This window comes from Rutilus rutilus, assembly GCF_951802725.1.
Source record: "Rutilus rutilus genome assembly, chromosome: 21".
In the NCBI taxonomy this organism is placed as follows: Eukaryota; Metazoa; Chordata; class Actinopteri; order Cypriniformes; family Leuciscidae; genus Rutilus; species Rutilus rutilus.
This window is the reverse complement of record NC_140226.1, coordinates 6,286,646-6,307,755: the sequence shown is the minus strand read 5'-3', so window position 1 is coordinate 6,307,755 and position 21,110 is coordinate 6,286,646. Positions and strand designations below refer to the sequence as shown.

The 21,110-nt window shown below is 37.7% G+C and overlaps 1 protein-coding gene across 2 annotated transcripts in view; it reads left to right on the top strand.

Moving 5' to 3' along the window:
* ralgapa2 (Ral GTPase activating protein catalytic subunit alpha 2) overlaps positions 1 to 21,110 on the top strand; it is a 204,543-nt gene that overhangs the window by 122,638 nt on the left and 60,795 nt on the right. For both annotated transcript variants that reach the window (XM_084393878.1, XM_084393879.1), the window contains exons 25-31: positions 7,062 to 7,190; positions 7,298 to 7,426; positions 12,846 to 12,904; positions 13,574 to 13,682; positions 17,978 to 18,088; positions 18,176 to 18,244; positions 18,454 to 18,591. In XM_084393878.1, coding sequence (XP_084250004.1) covers positions 7,062 to 7,190; positions 7,298 to 7,426; positions 12,846 to 12,904; positions 13,574 to 13,682; positions 17,978 to 18,088; positions 18,176 to 18,244; positions 18,454 to 18,591 — 744 coding nt within the window. The remainder of the gene's footprint in view (positions 1 to 7,061; positions 7,191 to 7,297; positions 7,427 to 12,845; positions 12,905 to 13,573; positions 13,683 to 17,977; positions 18,089 to 18,175; positions 18,245 to 18,453; positions 18,592 to 21,110) is intronic.

The window sequence follows — 21,110 nt, the reverse complement described above, 5'->3', positions numbered from 1 at the left end:
GTTCAGTGTTTGTGTTGTTGCGCTAGTGCTACACTGTGTACAATGTGCAGTTTTCTGCGACTGTTCCACACACTGATCTTCTAGCAATAGCAAATTGTAAATTTACAGAGTGAGTTTCATGTATATCTCATTAATCCTTACCCACTGCAATATATTATGAGCATGGACAATGGATTCTGTAATTTGGCAACCAAAAAAGTAATTTGGTCCTTTAGTTTTTTTATTTTAGGAGTCAGTCATTCCCTAGTTCAATAGTCCACTTTAGATGTTCTACTAACTATAAGTAACTTTGTAACTACATGTCAACTAGCAGTCATTAGAGCATTCGTAGACTGTCTGTTTAATAACGGCTTTATTATATATTACCAACAGACATTCTACTGACTATAAGTTACTTTTCATGTACATGTCAACTTATTCTACTAACCTCTAGTGAAAGATAGTTGACATGTAGTTGAAAAGTTACTTATAGTCAGTAGAATGTCTAAAGTGGACCATCGAGTGTAACCAATTGGAAAAGAAAAGTGCCATTTAGTTTTCAACATACTCTTGTTACATTCAAAATATTTCAGGGTCAAAGATCATTCAGTACAAAAATCAATAATAGCGGTCTGACCTAGCAAATATCAAAGCACTGTACCCCACATTACATACAGATAGCATTGTGCTTTTTCTAATTACACACTGGTTTATATGTAAATCTGATGAAATATGAAACCTACTGTTAAAAGCATGTGGTCAAAAATAAAGGTCAGATTTGGAATTGTTAAAGTCATCAGTAAACAGAAATTGCGACCAACTTTTCTTCTCTGTTGTGACATAGTTCGATAAGCTGTTTCTTTCAGATATAAGACATATGAGTGAGACATATATTACAAACTACATATGAGTGACAGGTTATTGAAGGGCAAGGACTGAAACTCATCTGGCTATTGGACAGTAATTTCCCAGCCCTCGAGCCACTGTACATGTCATCAGAGGGAGGTGGGACGTTTTTTTTTATTATTTTTTATTGAAGATTACAGCAGCACTTTTTCCTTTCTTTTTTAAATAATGACCTGCACATAATAAGCAACATTTCATAAAAAAAAAAAAGAAAGAAAGAAAAAAAAAGATTTCACAGGGTTTTTATTTCACAGTGACTTTAATCATATGAGTAGTAAGTCACTGGTTCACAAATAGAATAACAAGCATATAATAAACCATTGAGACAAATGCATTAATATTTATAGATTTTTGTTATATTTATATTTTATTCTTCAAAATGAATTATCACAAGCATTTATTTAACCATTATTACATATTACATATTATTTTGCTACGAAATGTATCTGTATACAAGACCCCTAATCACACAGAACCTGTCGTTAATGATTAAACCTTTCGTTGTGTGCCGCTATAGGGACAGGAAAGTCAACAAATAAGAGCAGTGCTAACAGGTGTTGGACTGCGGGCTGGATTCAGTACACACACATTGATTTTTACCTCCACCGTTTGGAGGCATATAAAGGTCAGAGTTTGAAGTATGTGCCGAAGCTGTAGCACATCTAGAGTCTCCAGATGCAAAGGCCCTTTCACTCGTGTGTACTGTACATTGTACATTGTACATTTCCTTGCACTGCTCTGACAATTTAAACCATTCGGCCATGTTGAGCTGCCAAACACACACACACACACTGTAGATTCAGATTGCGCTTTCTGTATTTACCGCTGCTGCATAATAGTCCCGCTTTGCAGAATTGCCGCTTCCTCCAAAATGCTCATTTTGGGTAATCACGCAGCAGTTTGGTGCTGGTTAATTACTACTGGTTGCTAAGCATTGCAAAGGTCAGTTATTGCAGAATGAGGGTAAAATGTCCCTGCAGATGCACCGCTTCCACCAATTTCACATCTCCCTCTCAGCAGGACTCTTTATGCAGCGAGGTGGCCCATATTGGTGTTTTTTTTCTTCCTCGTCTGACAGTGTTTACAAAGGATTCAATTAAGGAAGATGAATGTAGCGGTTACGGAGCAGCCGTGTTTGTTTGTTTGTTTGTTTGTTTGTGTGCATGGTTGGTTTAAAGGAACTGAGGTGAGAGAAACACAAATTGTGATTTATAACGCGTTTAATGCGTATACACTCTGAGTTACGTAATGTTTCACACCTTCAGAGTAGAGGATAGATCCTCGAAATGTTGCATGCAAGTAACGTTAGGTTTGAACCTGAGTTTGAGTTATTTCATGAACCTCTTCTCTGTCATTTTACTTTACTAAAGTACTTTTTTAAAATAATATCTACACTCTAGGGCTGGTCCGAATACCATTTTTTGAGCTTCGAAGCTTCGGTAGTAATGAACATCGAATATTCGAAGCTTCGGAGAGAGGGGGCTGAACATATTCTTCTCTCTAATAAAGGCAGTATTCTCTATGTCTATGTCCGTTTGCATTCTTATTATTTCGAGAACCGTTCATCCAATCGACTTCACAAGGGAGTGCAGGTGCAATATAGATGAACACGCGAGATGCAACACATTCAGAATTAATCAACTTTTAGTAAACTACAGAACAGCGCGAGCGGGAAGCGGCGCACCTCACGCGGGCAGGGCTTATGCTCCGAGAACGGACACTGCACTAGTGATATTAAACACACACACACAGGTCTGTTAAATTAAGCAATACTTTTAAGGTAGTTTCATATTTTTCTGGCTAACAAATTACTGACACAGTAAAGGGTAGATTTAAATGAAGAAAAACGAAATTTAAATAAAGAAAAACGAAATTTAAATAAAGAAAAAACGAAATTTAAATAAAGAAAAACGAAATTTAAATAAAGAAAAACGAAATTTAAATAAAGAAAAAACGAAATTTAAATAAAGAAAAACGAAATTAAGTTAAATTAAAAACGAGATTAATTTAGATTGATAATAACGGGTAAAAAGGCGAATATACTTTGTTTCTATTATTCTATTTTCCACAATGTCAAAGCAACGCAGCTTAACCCAAAACACAAGCTCAAACATACACTTCGGTCCATACAAACTCCGCTGTTCTGCGCTCTAGCCAGAGAACACTCCCGTTGCTGGAACACTCAGGCGTCGGTTCTATTTCTAGCATGCACGCGTTTTCCGCGTAGCTTGAGCCGGGCCTGAGACGTGTCTCACTCAGGCAGTGTGCAAACCCCAACCTGTTAACATGGGAGTCGAAATAAAAACGGACACGCCACGCAGCTGAGACGCTCACGCCACACAGCCAGTGTGTCGCCAGCCTTATTCAAGCGCGAATGACAACCGTTTCGCGGGGGATCCCAGGCGTAAAAAAAAAAAAAAAAAAAACGAATATTCGATTGTCAAATTTTCAAATCGAATACCAACCCACCGAATGAATATTAGAATATTCGATTATTCGGGTCCAGCCCTACTACACTCTAGGGTTGGGCGGTATTACGGTAATATCGGATACCGCGGGATCTTAAAATAGCACCGGTATCAGTTTCAATACCGTCATTACCGGCACTTATATAGCCTATAATATATATAATTTATTTATTGCCTAAAAAATGCTTATGTGTGGTTGCAGTTTGGCAATATTTCTGGTTCCAACCGAATGAGAAGGGAGAGGCGGTAAATACTGACGAGGCAATTTGTAAATTGTGCAATAAAAAGGTGACCGCGAGAGATGTAAACACCTCTAACCTAATGTCGCATCTCCGAAACAACCGCCCACTCACTGCTGCCAGGATACATAAGCGCATTAAGTTTCGTATTTGTTAAAATATTATAATGTTATTTTTTCCATCTTTGTTGATTATGAAAAGTGAACAGCACAAATAAGATGGGATGCATCGGGAGTCAGACGATTTGACCACTTCAATAAATTTAGTTTTGTAAAAGGCCTCTTTAAAACGAATTTCGTTTTGTATAAATTGTATCTAAATTTTTATAAAGTTTTCATCAACCAAAATTGCCTGGATTTAATATAATCATGACATGATGGGCATGCCGCTGTCACTTGCATTGAAATCTCATAAAAAAGGCTATGCCTCACAGACATGACAAATAAATAAAGCTTGAAATTTCTTTAAACGAAACAATTAAAAACGAAAGAAATAGGCAACTCACTGATTAGGCTAAGTAATCCATGATGTGCATTTCTCTCGTTCATACGGAGATGCGATCATCAATTTCAGTAAACGAAACCATTCAAAACGAAAAGAAATATAGTCTGATTAATCAATGGTGTGCATTTCTCTCTATGCGCGTTCATACAGAGATGGCGATCGTCAGTTTCTTTAAACGAAACAATTCAAAACGAAAGAAATAGGCTACTACTCACTGATTAGGCTAAGTAGCCTAATCCACGATGTGCATTTCTCTCTAGGCGCGCGTTATACGGAGATGCGATCGTCAATTTCAGTAAACGAAACCATTCAAAACGAAAATAAATAGACTAGCCTACTCTCTGTAATCCATGATGTGCATGTCTCTCTATAGCGTTCAGATGCCGATCGTCAATTTCTTTAAACGAAACAATTCAAAACGAAAAGAAAAAGGCCACTCTCTGATTGTGTAATGATGTGCATTTCTCTCTATAGCGTTCACTACAGAGATGGCGATCGTCAGTTTCTTTAAACGAAACAATTCAAAACGAAAGAAATAGGCAACTCACTGATTAGGCTAAGTAATCCATGATGTGCATTTCTCTCGTTCATACGGAGATGCGATCGTCAATTTCAGTAAACGAAACCATTCAAAACGAAAAGAAATATAGTCTGATTAATCAATGGTGTGCATTTCTCTCTATGCGCGTTCATACAGAGATGGCGATCGTCAGTTTCTTTAAACGAAACAATTCAAAACGAAAGAAATAGGCTACTACTCACTGATTAGGCTAAGTAGCCTAATCCACGATGTGCATTTCTCTCTAGGCGCGCGTTATACGGAGATGCGATCGTCAATTTCAGTAAACGAAACCATTCAAAACGAAAATAAATAGACTAGCCTACTCTCTGTAATCCATGATGTGCATGTCTCTCTATAGCGTTCAGATGCCGATCGTCAATTTCTTTAAACGAAACAATTCAAAACGAAAAGAAAAAGGCCACTCTCTGATTGTGTAATGGTGTGCATTTCTCTCTATAGCGTTCACTACAGAGATGGCGATCGTCAGTTTCTTTAAACGAAACAATTCAAAACGAAAGAAATAGGCAACTCACTGATTAGGCTAAGTAATCCATGATGTGCATTTCTCTCGTTCATACGGAGATGCGATCGTCAATTTCAGTAAACGAAACCATTCAAAACGAAAAGAAATATAGTCTGATTAATCAATGGTGTGCATTTCTCTCTATGCGCGTTCATACAGAGATGGCGATCGTCAGTTTCTTTAAACGAAACAATTCAAAACGAAAGAAATAGGCTACTACTCACTGATTAGGCTAAGTAGCCTAATCCACGATGTGCATTTCTCTCTAGGCGCGCGTTATACGGAGATGCGATCGTCAATTTCAGTAAACGAAACCATTCAAAACGAAAATAAATAGACTAGCCTACTCTCTGTAATCCATGATGTGCATGTCTCTCTATAGCGTTCAGATGCCGATCGTCAATTTCTTTAAACGAAACAATTCAAAACGAAAAGAAAAAGGCCACTCTCTGATTGTGTAATGATGTGCATTTCTCTCTATAGGCGCGTTCACTACAGAGATGGCCATCGTCAACTTCCATCTTTGCAGAAAAGTTTTATTAATAAAAATCAATGGACACGCGTCACCGGATTACAAAGGCACTTCTTGCTTGTTGCACGCACACAGATATTATGTTGAATAATGGTGGGCTCCGCTCATAATAACAGTTAATGCCGTCGGCCTGACTCAGACACAACGTGCAGGGGTTGGGCTTGATTTTTTTGTTGTTGTTTTTTTGTCCGATCTGGCATTCAGTTTCTGAACGGTGTAGGCACAAGCCAACAGTTTGGTGACACCGTCTGAGCCCATTATGTCATAATTTTTAATTAGTCACGGTAATACCGTATACCCCGGTAAAATAGGGAGGCGGTTTGACGGTTTCAAAATTCGAATACCGCCCAAGCCTACTACACTCATGTAATTACACAAACATATAATTTGTTACTTTGAATTGAAGGAATGGACACCCGCTCTGAGATGCGATAGCAACGTCCAATTTGTTGAAACATGTTGAATCAGTTCAAAAATCGCACTGAATGATTCATTCTCAAATTGGACTGATCCAAAAAATTAAGAAAATGAAAACAGTGATTGAGTCAGAGCGACATTAAGTTACTAAATTTGTCATTTCTTTCTGACTCAAATGTGCCATGAGATCCTTGAAACTTGAAGTCTGCACTGACTGATGGTGTGATTCATTTTATTAATGGGGCATTTGAGTATTTATTATAAAAAATACAGAATTATACATATACTGTATTTATGTGTTGAGTTATTTGTGAACTAAACAAGTTGTTTAAGCCCATTGCACTGAAATGCTTGAATGTGGACAGATTTCATTATTTTCACTTGTTTGCAACCTCAAATGATCAGTAAAGTGATATTGGAGTAAATTGATATTTAGTTTAATGTTTTAGTAATATGATTTTAGACATTTATATGACATGAGACATTTGCTAATTTGCAGATCAATACGTAGGGGTGAATTTGGAGTGATTGGGGCACCTTTTTGCAGTCATTAGAGGATTGGTAGACTGTTTGTTTAATATCTGCTAACAATTTATTTTGATGCTCCCAACAGACATTCTACTGACTATGAGAAACTTTGCAACTATTTTACTAACAAAAACCCTAACCTAAAAGTCTACTGATACTGAGATGATGAGATACTGAGATAATAATAATGAGAGTTGGTTTGCATGTAGTTACAGAGTTACTTACAGTTAGTAGAATGTCTAAAGTGGACTATTGAAAGAGTGTCGCCACATTTTATTAGGTTATCTGTTCCTACTCAAGAACCACTTCTTTACTGTCCTCTAAATGAAAGTGGCACACAGAATATCCTAAAACGTTACCTTGTCTTTTTTGTCCCTGCTCTCTCATGCTCTGGTTTGCTCAGGATGTGATGAACACGATGATTAGGTGGTGTTCACCGCGATTCTTCTTCCTTGGCCTGCCGGGCTTCACCATGCTGGTGGGAGACTTCATCACCGCAGCTGCTCGCGTCCTGAACACAGACTCCTTTGAGGTACATGCTTCTGCTGCCCAATCTTTAAATGAACATATCCACACTTACAGTACCTACAGAAGCACACTGCTTCATGCTGGCATCTTCTCCATTGTTGTTCTTGTCAGGCTCCACGGATCGAGGCTCAGACGGTTCTTGGTTCGCTGGTGTGCTTCCCTAACCTGTATCAACAGATCCCATCTTTGCAGTCTGTCCCCGGATCTGAGGATATTGTAGTTGGCAAAGAGGACATGAAGGTATGCTGTTATACAGGTGAACCAAATCCTGTAAATCTGAACCACCTAGGGTTTGGTACTAGGAATGTGCACCACTGCTAATGTCATTAATGTTCAAACTTTAAAATTAAAGTTTTGTAACTGACTAGTCGACTAGTCAAACTCTCAGAATAAAACTGTCTGTATATGAATATGCATTTGAAATAAGCTTACTTATTAATCTGTGAATAAAACAGTCAATTTGGTAGAATATTGATGTAGGATATGTTTTTGTCAACTAAGTTTTATTCATAATGTTATCCTTTAAACCAGTAAAAACTGGTATTGTCCCTCATAATCGGGAGTATAACTGAAAGCTGAATTGTTATATGCAACAAAACTTTTCCATTTTCAAGTCAAAATACTCCCTCACAGGGCCTAAAACCTACATTTTGCCAAACCTGCCAATAGCCGGTGACTTAAGAAAATGTACTGGTAAACAAACTGTTTACAAAAACAGGCAGTAATGGCACCAAAACTTTAGATAACAGTGAAAATTCACAATTCTCTATTCCAATTTTGATACCACAGCTAAAACTACTTAGCCTAACTAACATAAATTTAAAACATTATTAAAGGGGTCATCGGATGCCCATTTTCCACAAGTTGGTATGATTCTTTGGGGTCTTCATGTAAAGTTTGTAGCATACTTTGGTTAAAATTCCTCAATGGTTATGTAAGACAACACCCTTTTTACCTCTCAAAAACAGCTCTGTTCACAGCGACCCGGTTCGGTGCATGTCTCTTTAAATGCTCTCTTCCATGGGGGTGTGTAGACACAAGACACGTAAAGTGCTGCCTTGGCGGACAGTATACAAATGGCTGAGGGTGGAAATATGCCAATACGGGACAGTCCGTCAGTGGTCGTGGGCGGAGCATGAGCAATATGACATTATATTGCTCAGAAAATCCAAACGGCTTGATTACTGAGAGTGTTTAGACTTTTTGAGGAGTGAATGGATTTTTTTCATTGTATGGTGATTGTGTGCATACACTGCAAAGACACATTTATATGCAAACACCATATAAAATTGAATTTTGCATCAGATGACCCCTTTAAAGACAAGTAAACAGTCAGTAATAAAATAAGAACAAATAATCAAATTTCAAGCAATGGCACACATACAGTATAGCAAAGATACAGAATAAATAAACAGTGCTTTTCAGGTTTTTCATGTAGGTTTAACGATACTTTTCAGGTACATAAATTGAATAAAATATTCAAATGTAAAATAACATTGCATTTAGTCTTCATTAAATATACAGTAGTCAACATTTTAAGTGGATCAAAAAAGTTAATCAAAGTTGTCCTAAAACAAGAACGGGTATTGTTTTCAATTTGTGTATAACTTTGATGAAAGGTTTTAATCCACTTCAAATGTTGACTACTGTAGATTAAGTAAGGAATAATTGATGACGGGCAGTTGAATTATTAGAAAGATAATGCATACACCCAAGGTTATGGTTATGCGGCCACGACTCGAAGCGAACCTCGGGTGTGCGTTATTTTTCAATAATTAAACAGCCCGGAGCCAATTATTCCGCTTATACTCAATTTAAAATGTATTAGTAAATGTTGAAATTAACAAACTAACAATGAATAATACTTCTACAACATTTATTAACCTTAGTTAATGCTAAAAATGGAATCCTATTGTAAAGTGTTACCATTTCATATAAATCCAAAGAGTCATGCTTAAAGATGGCTTTAAGCATCTTTTTAAAGAAAAGTAATTTTGTGGCAAAAAAACATGGAAATAATTTGTCAGTTTTTATCTGATTGTTTACTATATTTAGTTGCTTGGTCAGTTTTGTGGGTCTTGGTTCTCTCTTGCTGTTGTAGTCTGAAATTACTGAAATCATTTGGTGAAGTGATGTGGGATTGTAATTGCGGTCAAGACCTGCTGGAACTACTTTATCCGTGCGTTTCACTGAAAATAATTGCACACCTTAGAACAGTCGTAAACCAATCAGATTCAAGCATTCAACTGCCCATAGTATAATCCTTAATAAACTTAATGTTTTTTAGACAAGATCAGTGTGAGATTTTTTTTCTTTGTCTTTTGTTTTGTGATTAACATTAAAACACAGACAGCAGTGGGAATATTGTTTTGCTGTCACTTTAACACATAATGCAGGGATCCAATATTCTAATACTGTACACATGCGTTCTCTTTCTCGACTGTTTAAGTCACTTAAGACATAACCAAATATGTTTACTAGGATACTTGCAGAGTAAAAATGTATTTACAGTGAGGAAAATAAGTATTTGAACACCCTGCTATTTTGCAAGTTCTCCCACTTAGAAATCATGGAGGGGTCTGAAATTGTCATCGTAGGTGCATGTCCACTGTGAGAGACATAATCTAAAAAAAAAAATCCAGAAATCACAATGTATGATTTTTTAACTATTTATTTGTATGATACAGCTGCAAATAAGTATTTGAACACCTGAGAAAATCAATGTTAATATTTGGTACAGTAGCCTTTGTTTGCAATTACAGAGGTCAAACGTTTCCTGTAGTTTTTCACCAGGTTTGCACACACTGCAGGAGGGATTTTGGCCCACTCCTCCACACAGATCTTCTCTAGATCAGTCAGGTTTCTGGGCTGTCGCTGAGAAACACGGAGTTTGAGCTCCCTCCAAAGATTCTCTATTGGGTTTAGGTCTGGAGACTGGCTAGGCCACGCCAGAACCTTGATATGCTTCTTACAGAGCCACTCCTTGGTTATCCTGGCTGTGTGCTTCGGGTCATTGTCATGTTGGAAGACCCAGCCTCGACCCATCTTCAATGCTCTAACTGAGGGAAGGAGGTTGTTCCCCAAAATCTCGCAATACATGGCCCCGGTCATCCTCTCCTTAATACAGTGCAGTCGCCCTGTCCCATGTGCAGAAAAACACCCCCAAAGCATGATGCTACCACCCCCATGCTTCACAGTAGGGATGGTGTTCTTGGGATGCTACTCATCATTCTTCTTCCTCCAAACACGTTTAGTGGAATTATGACCAAAAAGTTCTCATCTGACCACATGACTTTCTCCCATGACTCCTCTGGATCATCCAAATGGTCATTGGCAAAGTTAAGACGGGCCTTGACATGTGCTGGTTTAAGCAGGGGAACCTTCCGTGCCATGCATGATTTCAAACCATGACGTCTTAGTGTATTACCAACAGTAACCTTGGAAACGGTGGTCCCAGCTCTTTTCAGGTCATTGACCAGCTCCTCCCGTGTAGTTGTGGGCTGATTTCTCACCTTTCTTAGGATCATTGAGACCCCACGAGGTGAGATCTTGCATGGAGCCCCAGTCCGAGGGAGATTGACAGTCATGTTTAGCTTCTTCCATTTTCTAATGATTGCTCCAACAGTGGACCTTTTTTCACCAAGCTGCTTGGCAATTTCCCCGTAGCCCTCTCCAGCCTTGTGGAGGTGTACAATTTTGTCTCTAGTGTCTTTGGACAGCTCTTTGGTCTTGGCCATGTTAGTAGTTGGATTCTTACTGATTGTATGGGGTGGACAGGTGTCTTTATGCAGCTAACGACCTCAAACAGGTGCATCTAATTTAGGATAATAAATGGAGTGGAGGTGGACATTTTAAAGGCAGACTAACAGGTCTTTGAGGGTCAGAATTCTAGCTGATAGACAGGTGTTCAAATACTTATTTGCAGCTGTATCATACAAATAAATAGTTAAAAAATCATATATTGTGATTTCTGGATTATTTTTTTTAGATTATGTCTCTCACAGTGGACATGCACCTACGATGACAATTTCAGACCCCTCCATGATTTCCAAGTGGGAGAACTTGCAAAATAGCAGGGTGTTCAAATACTTATTTTCCTCACTGTAATTATTATTACTTAATTTTGAGTGAATTCGTCAGTTCAAGCACAAGAAGACGTGAAAGAGAGCTCATTCTAGTGTTTGCGCGCTGTCTGAGACGCGGCTTTCTGTGCGCGAGATTCGGATGTGTGTACACAGATATCGAATCGAATCGAGTTCCCTTTCCCATCGTCTTGCGCTTGAATATTTAAATTGGCAAGGCAATTCAAACTCATTCATAAAAATGTTACCGGCCAACTGACGATTGACACCGTTTCATATACTCACCAACACCGATTTTACTTGCATTTGGCGCTTGGCAAATGTAAATTTTAGGCCCTACTCCCTCACATTGCTCATCTTCCGAGTGGACACTTCTCTTTAGCCTGCCGTGAATGAACGCATGCAAGGTCTGAGTTAAACTGAAATGATTTAGTTTTCTGCTCCAGACTTTTAATGATGTAGACATCTAATGATTCTTTTGTAGTTGATATTAGCTTTCCAATCAGCTGGTTACACATTTTGGTTTCAAACTGTCAAAAATCCTCAGATAAAGAAGGCCCCGGTGTTACTTAAAGGATTAATTCACCCATTAATTACAATTCTGAAATTTGAAAGCCTTATGATTTAATTCCCTCATGTCAATGCCATTTTAGGTTAGTATTGATTGAAATGTCTTCTCACATATGGAGCACTATATTTTCCCTGCCACAGTAGCCTTTGGATTGACTTTCAATTGACTTCTCAATGAAACTACTTAGGGGTGGGCGATACAACCAAAATCTTAAACCAATTGCTTAATTTAATCATGGCAGTGATACACATCACCTAATGGTAATTCTGGCCCAAATAAGCCTATAATTACCCAGTTGTATAAGTGTGCACGCCCTTTTTAATGGTGCATGTTACTCTTTTTGGAATTAACCAAACACATTCAAGTTATTACTAAAAAGTATGAATAATCTTCCAGTCATTATTTAAGTGATTAACTCTGAATAGAAGTCAACTGTTTCCGTAGGATTTTCTTAATGTCTTCCCCGTCGAATCTTAGGCAGGCAAAGAGCTTTCGAAAGGATCTTGTGAAGATGTGCCAATCAGGAGAAGGGTACAAAAGACTTTTTGTAGCCATTGTATGATCACCCAACTTCTACCCGCATACATAAAACAATATACTATATAGCAAAGCTTAACTGGTTTGATTTATATTTTCACCAAAATCATATCATCCAGCCCTATACTGCTAAATGTGGACTAAGGCATTAAGGTGTAACAAACATGAACAGTATGAATTTCTTGCTTTAAAACATTGTGTATGTGTGAAAAGCACTTTACAAATAAAAATTGACTGTCATAAAATTGGGGGGGGGGGGGAAACAGGATTAGTAAATTATGACAGACGTTTCATTTTTGGGTAAACTCAAAACATCAGGCATACAAATATATAAACCCATTCCTACCAACATTGTCTACGCCATTACCAAAACCGTGACCACAAAACTGAATCTTGGACCTTCTATTAGATGTATTATGCTGCCGAATGTATTATCATTAACTGTCTTTGTCATGCTTTCTGTCTGTAGGACTACCTTGTAAACATTCTTCTGAAGACTGCACGTAATGAGACATGTGAAGGAGCCAGGTACAACAACATACTTTCTTACCAATCTCTATTATTATAATGATCCAATCCAGGAAACTGAGCCTTATGTGTTCAGTGATGTTGTACTAATTTTTTTTTTCATTTAATTTTGATCCTATTCAAATCCAATGCATATGGAAGCTTGTGTCCGCCACAGAATAAAAAATGAAAAAAGGTAATTGTGACTTTTTTTCTCACAATTGCGAGTTTACATCTTGGAAATGCATGATATAAAGTCGCAATTACGAGTTATAAATTCAGAATTGTCTGATATTAAGTTGCAATTGTGTGTTATAAAGTCAGAATTGTGAGATATAAACTTGCAATTGCAAGAAAATAAGTCAGAATTGCAAGTTTATTTCTCATAATTGCGAGTTTATAACATACAATTGCAACTTAATATCACACAATTCTGAATTTATAAGTCGCAATTGCGACTTTATATCTCACAATTCTGACTTTGTATCTCAAAATTCTGAGAAATAAAGTTGCAAGATTAAAATTGTGCAATTGTGAGATAAAAAGTCGCAATTATCTTTTATGTTTTATTCTTTAACGGAAACAAGCTTCCATGACAACCATGCTGATCTATTTTACCTTGTGAATGATATGAATGGCTGCTCTGTTGGTCTGGCAGTAATCTGAGTGTGTTTTAACCATGTCTTTTAGGTGTGTCGCGATCTGCAGTCTGGGGCTATGGGTGTGTGAGGAGCTGAGACACACAGAAACACACCATCAGGTGAAAGATGCGATCAACGTCCTGGGTGTCACGCTGAAGGTGATTATGTTTGATGTGTTCTTCACTCTGAAGTTGTTTTAGTTTGTCCTCCTAATCCGTATTAGTTGTATTACTACTGTATGAAGTTTGTATTCATCCACAAAAGTAAAGCTAATAATTTACTATATCTCACTTCTCTAAAAACACACTGAAAAGTGTGTTTTTAAAAACAAACAAGTGTGTTTTCTGAAAAGAAGCCTTGTTTTGTCCAGTCAAAATATAAAGTTTTTATTTTATTTTTTCTTATCAGTTCTAATATCTCAACTTGTGGCCACTTTATTAGGTACACCTGTTCAACTGCTCGTTAATGCAAATATCTCATCAGCCAATCACATGGCAGCAATTCAATGCATTAAGGGGCCGTTTACACAACACCGTTTTCAACTAAAAGCATTTTGGCCGTTCATTTACACAACAACAGCGTTCTGGTGGCCTGAAAATGCAAACTTTTGAAAATGGGTTTCAAAGTGCAAGTTTTTGAAAACAACACACTTATCGTATCCGTGTAAACTACCAAAAACACAAATCTGTGAAAACGTTGATGTCATGCACATCATGTGTAGGCTATTACATGTTTAGTCTAGGCTTTTTTTCTTTCTTTCTTTTTTGCAAATGAAAGGATACAGATATTAACAGTAAGAAATAAGGGTCATCACAAGTGGTTATAAGAATTACACAAATCATTATGTCATCATGAAAAAATGTAAGGTTCCTTAGAACAGACTCAAGGATAATACATGTTTTTGAACCCTTTGTGTTCAAAGGAAGTGAAAAGGGACTTTATTTCAAGAGGAGATTATTCTAAAATTGGGATTACAGTGAATGTTTCTGGCTTTGTGAAGATGAAATTTACCCAGAAGACAAAGTAATAAAACAGTGTTGTCAAGATTAGCATCCTTAGAATGAAAATCGGACAAAAAAATGATAGATTATGTAATTTGTGTATATGGGCATGTGGGTTTGGCTCGAGTGCACTGTAGTAAAAGAATGCCTATGTGTGCAGCCGTTTTGTCTTTCTTTACAAAGTGACATCGCCAACTACTTCTCTGGCATGCATAATATAGCGTTATTAGTTGGTTTTGCGGATCCGTGTGAATAGGGATCGTTTTGATAACATTGTCATCTGTACAAATAAATTAGCACATCGTTGTCGTGTAAACATACCCTTAGACATGATGAGCATCAGAATGGGGAAGAAAGGGGATTTAAGTGATTTTGAACGTGGCATGGCTGTTGGTGCCAGATGGGCTGGTCTAAATATAGTTAAGAAACTGCTGATCTACTGGGATTTTCATGCACAACCATCTCTAGGGTTTACAGAGAATGATCCTAAAACAGAAAATATCCAGTGAGCGTCAGGTCTGTGGGTGAAAATGTTGTTGATGCCAGAGGAGAGGAGAATGGCCAGACTGGTCAGAGCTGATAGAAAGGCAACAGTAACTCAAATAACCACTCGTTACAACCGAGGTCTGCAGAAGAGCGTCTCTGAACACACAACACGTCAAGCCTTGAAGCAGAAGAGCTACAGCAGAAGACGACACACCGGTGACACTCCTGTCAGCTGAGAACTGAAAACTGAGGCTACAGTTCACACAGACTCACCAAAATTGCACAATAGAAGATTGGAAAAACGTTGCCTGGTCTGATGAGTCTCGATTTCTGCTGCGACATTCAGATGGTAGGGTCAGAATGACCATGTCCATCCCTTTATGAACACAGTGTACCCATCTTCTAATGGCTACTTCCAGCAGGATAACAAAGCTCATATCACCTCAAACTGGTTTCTTGAACATGACAATGAGTTCACTAAACTCAAACGGCCTTGACAGTCACCAGATCTCAATCCAATAGAGCAGCTTCGGGATGTGCTGGAACAAGAGATTCACGTCATGGATGTGCAGCCGACAAATTTGCAGCAACTGCGTTATATTATCATGTCAATGATTTTGGACCAAAATCTCTAAGGAATGTTTCCAGCACCTTGTTGAATCTATGCCATAAAGAAACAAGGCAGTTTTGAAGGCAAAGGGGGTCCAAACCAGTACTAGCAAGGTGTACCTAATAAAGTGGCCTGTGAGTGTATATATATACTATATCTGTTAGTGCTGTCAATAGATTACCATTTTTAATCGCACCCTTTTGTGACACTATGACATACAAAAATAATAATTTCAGAATTCATAGTGTATATTATGTGTAGAATTACTAAACACAGCAACATACACATGACAAATGAAAACATTATCATGAATGTGTGTGGCAACAACTGTAATGAAATGTGTCTGTGCACAAATACATAATATATAAATGTGCAGAGAGCACACATACACCGTTTGTTTATGCATCAATATAATAGACTCGCGTGTGCCTACTGTACGACACCACATTCGTCATGCAATCCTCATCCTCAAGCAAGACACTTGTTTGCTTTATACAGCCAAGAAACGTAGTTTGCATATCATCTGCCCGTACAGCGGTGGATGCCTGAGGACTCACGATCTTCAGAAACATCACAGAATATGACAGAGCTCGTGTTTTGAAGCTAAACACACTGGAATGGATAATTCACTGAAAACGCAATAACTGCCATCTCTGATGTAATCAGCCTGCTTTTCTTTACATTAGTGCTGTTTTTGACTGATTGAATTCACTTACTGGATCATTGGACTTAAATTGTCCCGATCTGATCGCAAACAGAGAAGCGAAATCAGGTTAAATAGTTTGAATGGAAATTTCCACCTACCAGACCCCAAGATCATCTAACTGTCTGACACACTTTCATGCTTCAGTAATTATTTGCGTATAATTTATTTAGGCGATAAGGATTTTGTATTCATTGCATGGTTTTTATATATTGAAAACTTCATGTTCTTCTTCCTTGTAGAAAAGCTGTTGTGACAAGAGACAGAAACAAGGAAGAAAACAAAAATGATAATATAATGTAATTTAATTTAATTTGTAAAAAGGCAAAGGGTATTTTTTGTAGAAAATGACTTCAGTATAACAACGCAAAGTTATCATAAATCTATGGATTATATAAAAATCCAAATGTTATCAAATACTGCATTATTAAATTGATGCATAGTAGTTATTGTAATTTGAAACCACGTTTAAAACGATACCTTCCAAATTGAGTCCTCACGTTCCCTTCCTCATGCAGCTGTAATTACGTCCAGTTCATGTTGACACGCAGCAGGTCAGGCCAGAAGAAAGCTTTGGGAAAGGAACAGGGTTTCCATCTCTAAAAGCATGTGCCGAGCTGTTGGGAGTTTATGTGCGGCTTCTTCTCTTCTATTACTCTGAGCAAACACTCACTCTCTCACCTCAGATTCCACATGACTGAAGCCCAGAGCAAGAGAGAATTGTGGGTAGAGCAGCAGACAGAATCCATTAACCTGGAATCCTCCCAGAGATGTGTTTCTCTAGAATAATATGGTGCTAAATAGCAAAAACAAACAGAGAAATACAAATGACACAAATAATGGCATGTGTTTTAATCATGATGATGTATTATGCCATATATTCATTTTCAGCGTCATCTTTTACCGTATGATTTATCACATATAATATTATTAATACCTAATTGTGTTAGGCTGTAAAATCTTGTAAAAAGAGTTTCTTAAGTTGCATATATATATATGTAATCAACCACGTATATGAACTACAAGTTATGATCTGAGAACAGGTGGTTTTAGTGAGCCATAACTTGAAAGAATCAGTCAAATGAAATGTTTCAAATAAAGATAATTCCAGTTCTTTTCTCTGATCATTTTCAAAGTGGAAAATGTATTGCTTTCTTTCTTTCTTTCTTTCTTTCTTTCTTGAAAGATGTCTCTTATGCTCATCAAGGCTATATTTATTTGATCAAAACTACAGTTATAGCAGTAATATTGTGGAATATTGTTGCTACTGTTTTCTATTTTAATATATTTTAAAATGTTATTTATTCTTTTGTAGGCAAATCTGAATTTTCAGCTGAATTTACTCCAGTCTAGTTGCTCAAGAAATATTATTATTATGAAATATTATTCTTAATTTGTGCTGCTTCATATGTATTTACCATGTATTAAGTTTTCTTTCTTTTTTTCTGGGATTCTTTGATTAAATAGAAGGTTTATAAAGCACAAGCGGTAAAGCCTCATCTACTTAGCTTTATATCAAATTCTGCATATAAGTAATAATTAATCAATATATTTCTTCCTGATCATGTTCATTTCGTGAAAAACAGTAATTTCTATTATAATTTTTTTTCATTCTCATCTAGACCGTAACGTGAGCGTGATTTTGTCTTTTAGTTTGGAAATAAGGTGGTGGCAAATGTGGCCTGTGACATCTTTCAGCTACTGATTTCTCACTGGCAGCACTTACAGAGACTGGAGCCGTCCCTTCCCAAAAGAATTATAGAGGTATGAAGCATCTTCATCAGCATGATGCATCTGTTGTGGTCTTGTGCATGTGACGCCTGATTAATCTCTGCTTTTCCTCTGTTGTAGATTTTTGTAGCAACCATAGCATTTCTTCTGCCCAGTGCTGAACACTCAACAGTCGAGGCAGATAAAAAGGTAATCAAAGCAGAACTGAGCGTCTTTATTCAGATCTCTGTGTGTGTAAGCAGTGTTGGACATGGGAATTCAGAATGAGCAGCTCCCGGTTATTCTGTCTCTGTGCTTGTTGTTCCATCCTTCCTAACAGCTTGTCTTTGGCAGGTTTATTGATTATTTTGTAGTGGTGTCATGAGTGTGCTAAATGAATGCGTTCTCGTGTGCTCTAGTTAATGGTGTCTCTACTGCTGTGCCTGCTGGACTGGTGCATGGCCGTACCCCTCTCCATCCTCCTGGAGCCCATCACTATGCCTGTGCTGGATGACCCCACCTCACAGAAAGCCCCTCTACTCGACTACATTTACAGGGTGGGTACAGGCCTCGGGGACTTTTATTAAGGAAGTAGGGCTGCACAATTTAGGGAAAAAATCGTATTATGATTTATTTATTTTTTGTTGATAAAAATCACGATTTAAAAAAAAATCGAGGTTTGCTAATGATAATGGCTTGCGCATTTAAAATGGCAGACGACATTGTGGAGAAGTTAATCGCCGAGGTCCAGAAAAATCCACCATTGTTTGACAAGTCAAGCCCCTTATAAAGAAAATGGATATGGAAACCAATCGTTCATACCCTCTGATTAAACGGTGAGAAGTATTACCTCAGGTATCCAACGCTCGTTTCGACAACATTGCTTCCTTTGAAGTTGCAGTGAAAAAGACTAGGTGTTGTTGAATCCACTACGTCAGCTAAATTCACTGTTATCGATTACACTAGCTTCACTCAAAACATAGCATGTTCAATGATGTTGTACACACTTTGAAACTGTAGCGCGTGAGCTTAGAATAAACAGACCAGTTCGTTGGTGTGGACTCAAATATATTTATCGTTATAGTTGACTTTATAGTTAACATTCTTTGTGTGAACGGCCCTTCACGGTGTCTTCACATTTGGCAGGTTTGGTTGAATTAAAACAAACCATGGTGTGATTGCTCTGATTCATTTGAATAAGTGTGAACGCTGCCAATCTGAACCCTGTTGGGCCTTTGTCCACTTCCAAAGGAACTCAGCAACACTGACCAAAGACATCTAAACGGACCAAAAGCAGGACCCTGATGTCACAATATGTGACCCTACAAAAGACAGAAAGCGTTCTCATCATAGGAGCAATGTTGCCCATTACTGTTTGGAACAAGCATCAGAAAGGCCTTATAAACAACCTACTATATATAAAGTTGAATATAATGTATAATAATGCAATGGGGGAATATTTGTGGGACCTGATGATGCAAAATGTCTTATGTTACCAGTAAAAAGTGGCCTACGTTATTTTAAATACTGTATATCTAGTCAGTGACAGAGTCGTCTAAAATATTCGTCTAAAATAATTCTGTATTTTCAGCTTCAGAATCATGGATATTTGTATTTTGGTGTCTCTATTGTCCTGTGCATTGGGTTTCCAGCACCAAGTCCAAGCCTATTCATTTACACCCACAATGTAATACCAAATTTAGCATTTTAATCAACAGTACATTTTTTTGTTAACCATTTATCATATGTCTTTGAGTATTGTAATAATATTGTATCGTGAGTTCAGTATCGTGAGATGTATTGAATCTTGACATGAGGGTATTGTTACACCCCTAATAAATAAACATCATAAAAACCTTTTTTTCAAGAACCTTTAGGTTCTTAGGTTCAGTGTGAACGCCAAGAAAACCAGGACTAAATGTATAAATAAATGTTTTGGTCCGGACTAAAATAACCAAACTACAAGTGTGAACACACCCTAAATTTCTTCATTTTCAAACATTACCTTTGACACAAAACCGCATGAGCGCCTAACGCTTGTCTTTTGTTGATGAACGTTTCTCATTACATGTATGGGAAGATGGTTGGCACACGTTGTGTTCACAAATGCACGTTATGGTGACCCGAACCCAGAGCAGATGCAGAGATGGAGTTCGGGTGGAGCAGCACTTACTGTGAACATCACACTGACAGATCATGAGCTGCTCATGTGTAAAAACACAGTGCCATGCTTGTGCTGAAACACACAGCACATATATTATTTAATTAAATCACAGCCTTTGCGATTTGATAATCGCACTAAGCCATATTGCAATTTCGGTTTTATTTCGATGAATCGTACAGCCGTAGAGTGACTGTTACTCTAGTTTGTTACTTGAAATTAAAGCAGAAATCTTCCAGTGTGTGTGCGCGCGTTATGTTCTATTATAAATGCATTCGTCCCCTCACAGCTCATATTTAGTCATCAGACGCTAATGAGAGGGCATTGAGGGGCACAGAATAAATGAGATATTAGTCCCGGGCTGTTGTGCAGATGCAGACAGACATGGACCTTTGTGCAGATGTCATGCTCCCAGAAAAAAATGGCCAAATTATTTAAATGCCCCATTGTTGGATTGATAAGCTCACCAATGAATGCCAAACTCAAGAATTCAGTTCATCATCATATGAGAGAAAATGCACCTGCTGCAAAGGGGAAAGGGGAAGAATAAATGTCCTTTGTTTTCCTCTGCACTCGTTTGACTGTTAATCATTTTCTGCTAGTTATTATATGCTCGGTGGGATTACTTTAATCTCCCATTTGTCAGAGCTGAATAGCATCTAACACGAGCACATGTACACAACCCTCGCCAGGACAACACATCAATACTCTTGTTTTTGAGTGCCTTGTCTCAATTAAGAGCGAGACATAATGATTAGCATCTCATGCTTATAGTACTACTCAAATAATAATTGATGATAAATTGATGAAGGTTATGGAGTCTTGGTTCATTTATGCAGCACAGTTTGAGAAGTGCCACTTAGAAAATGTATAAACTGATGAAAATCACACTGAATCCTCAGAACCAGCGAATGC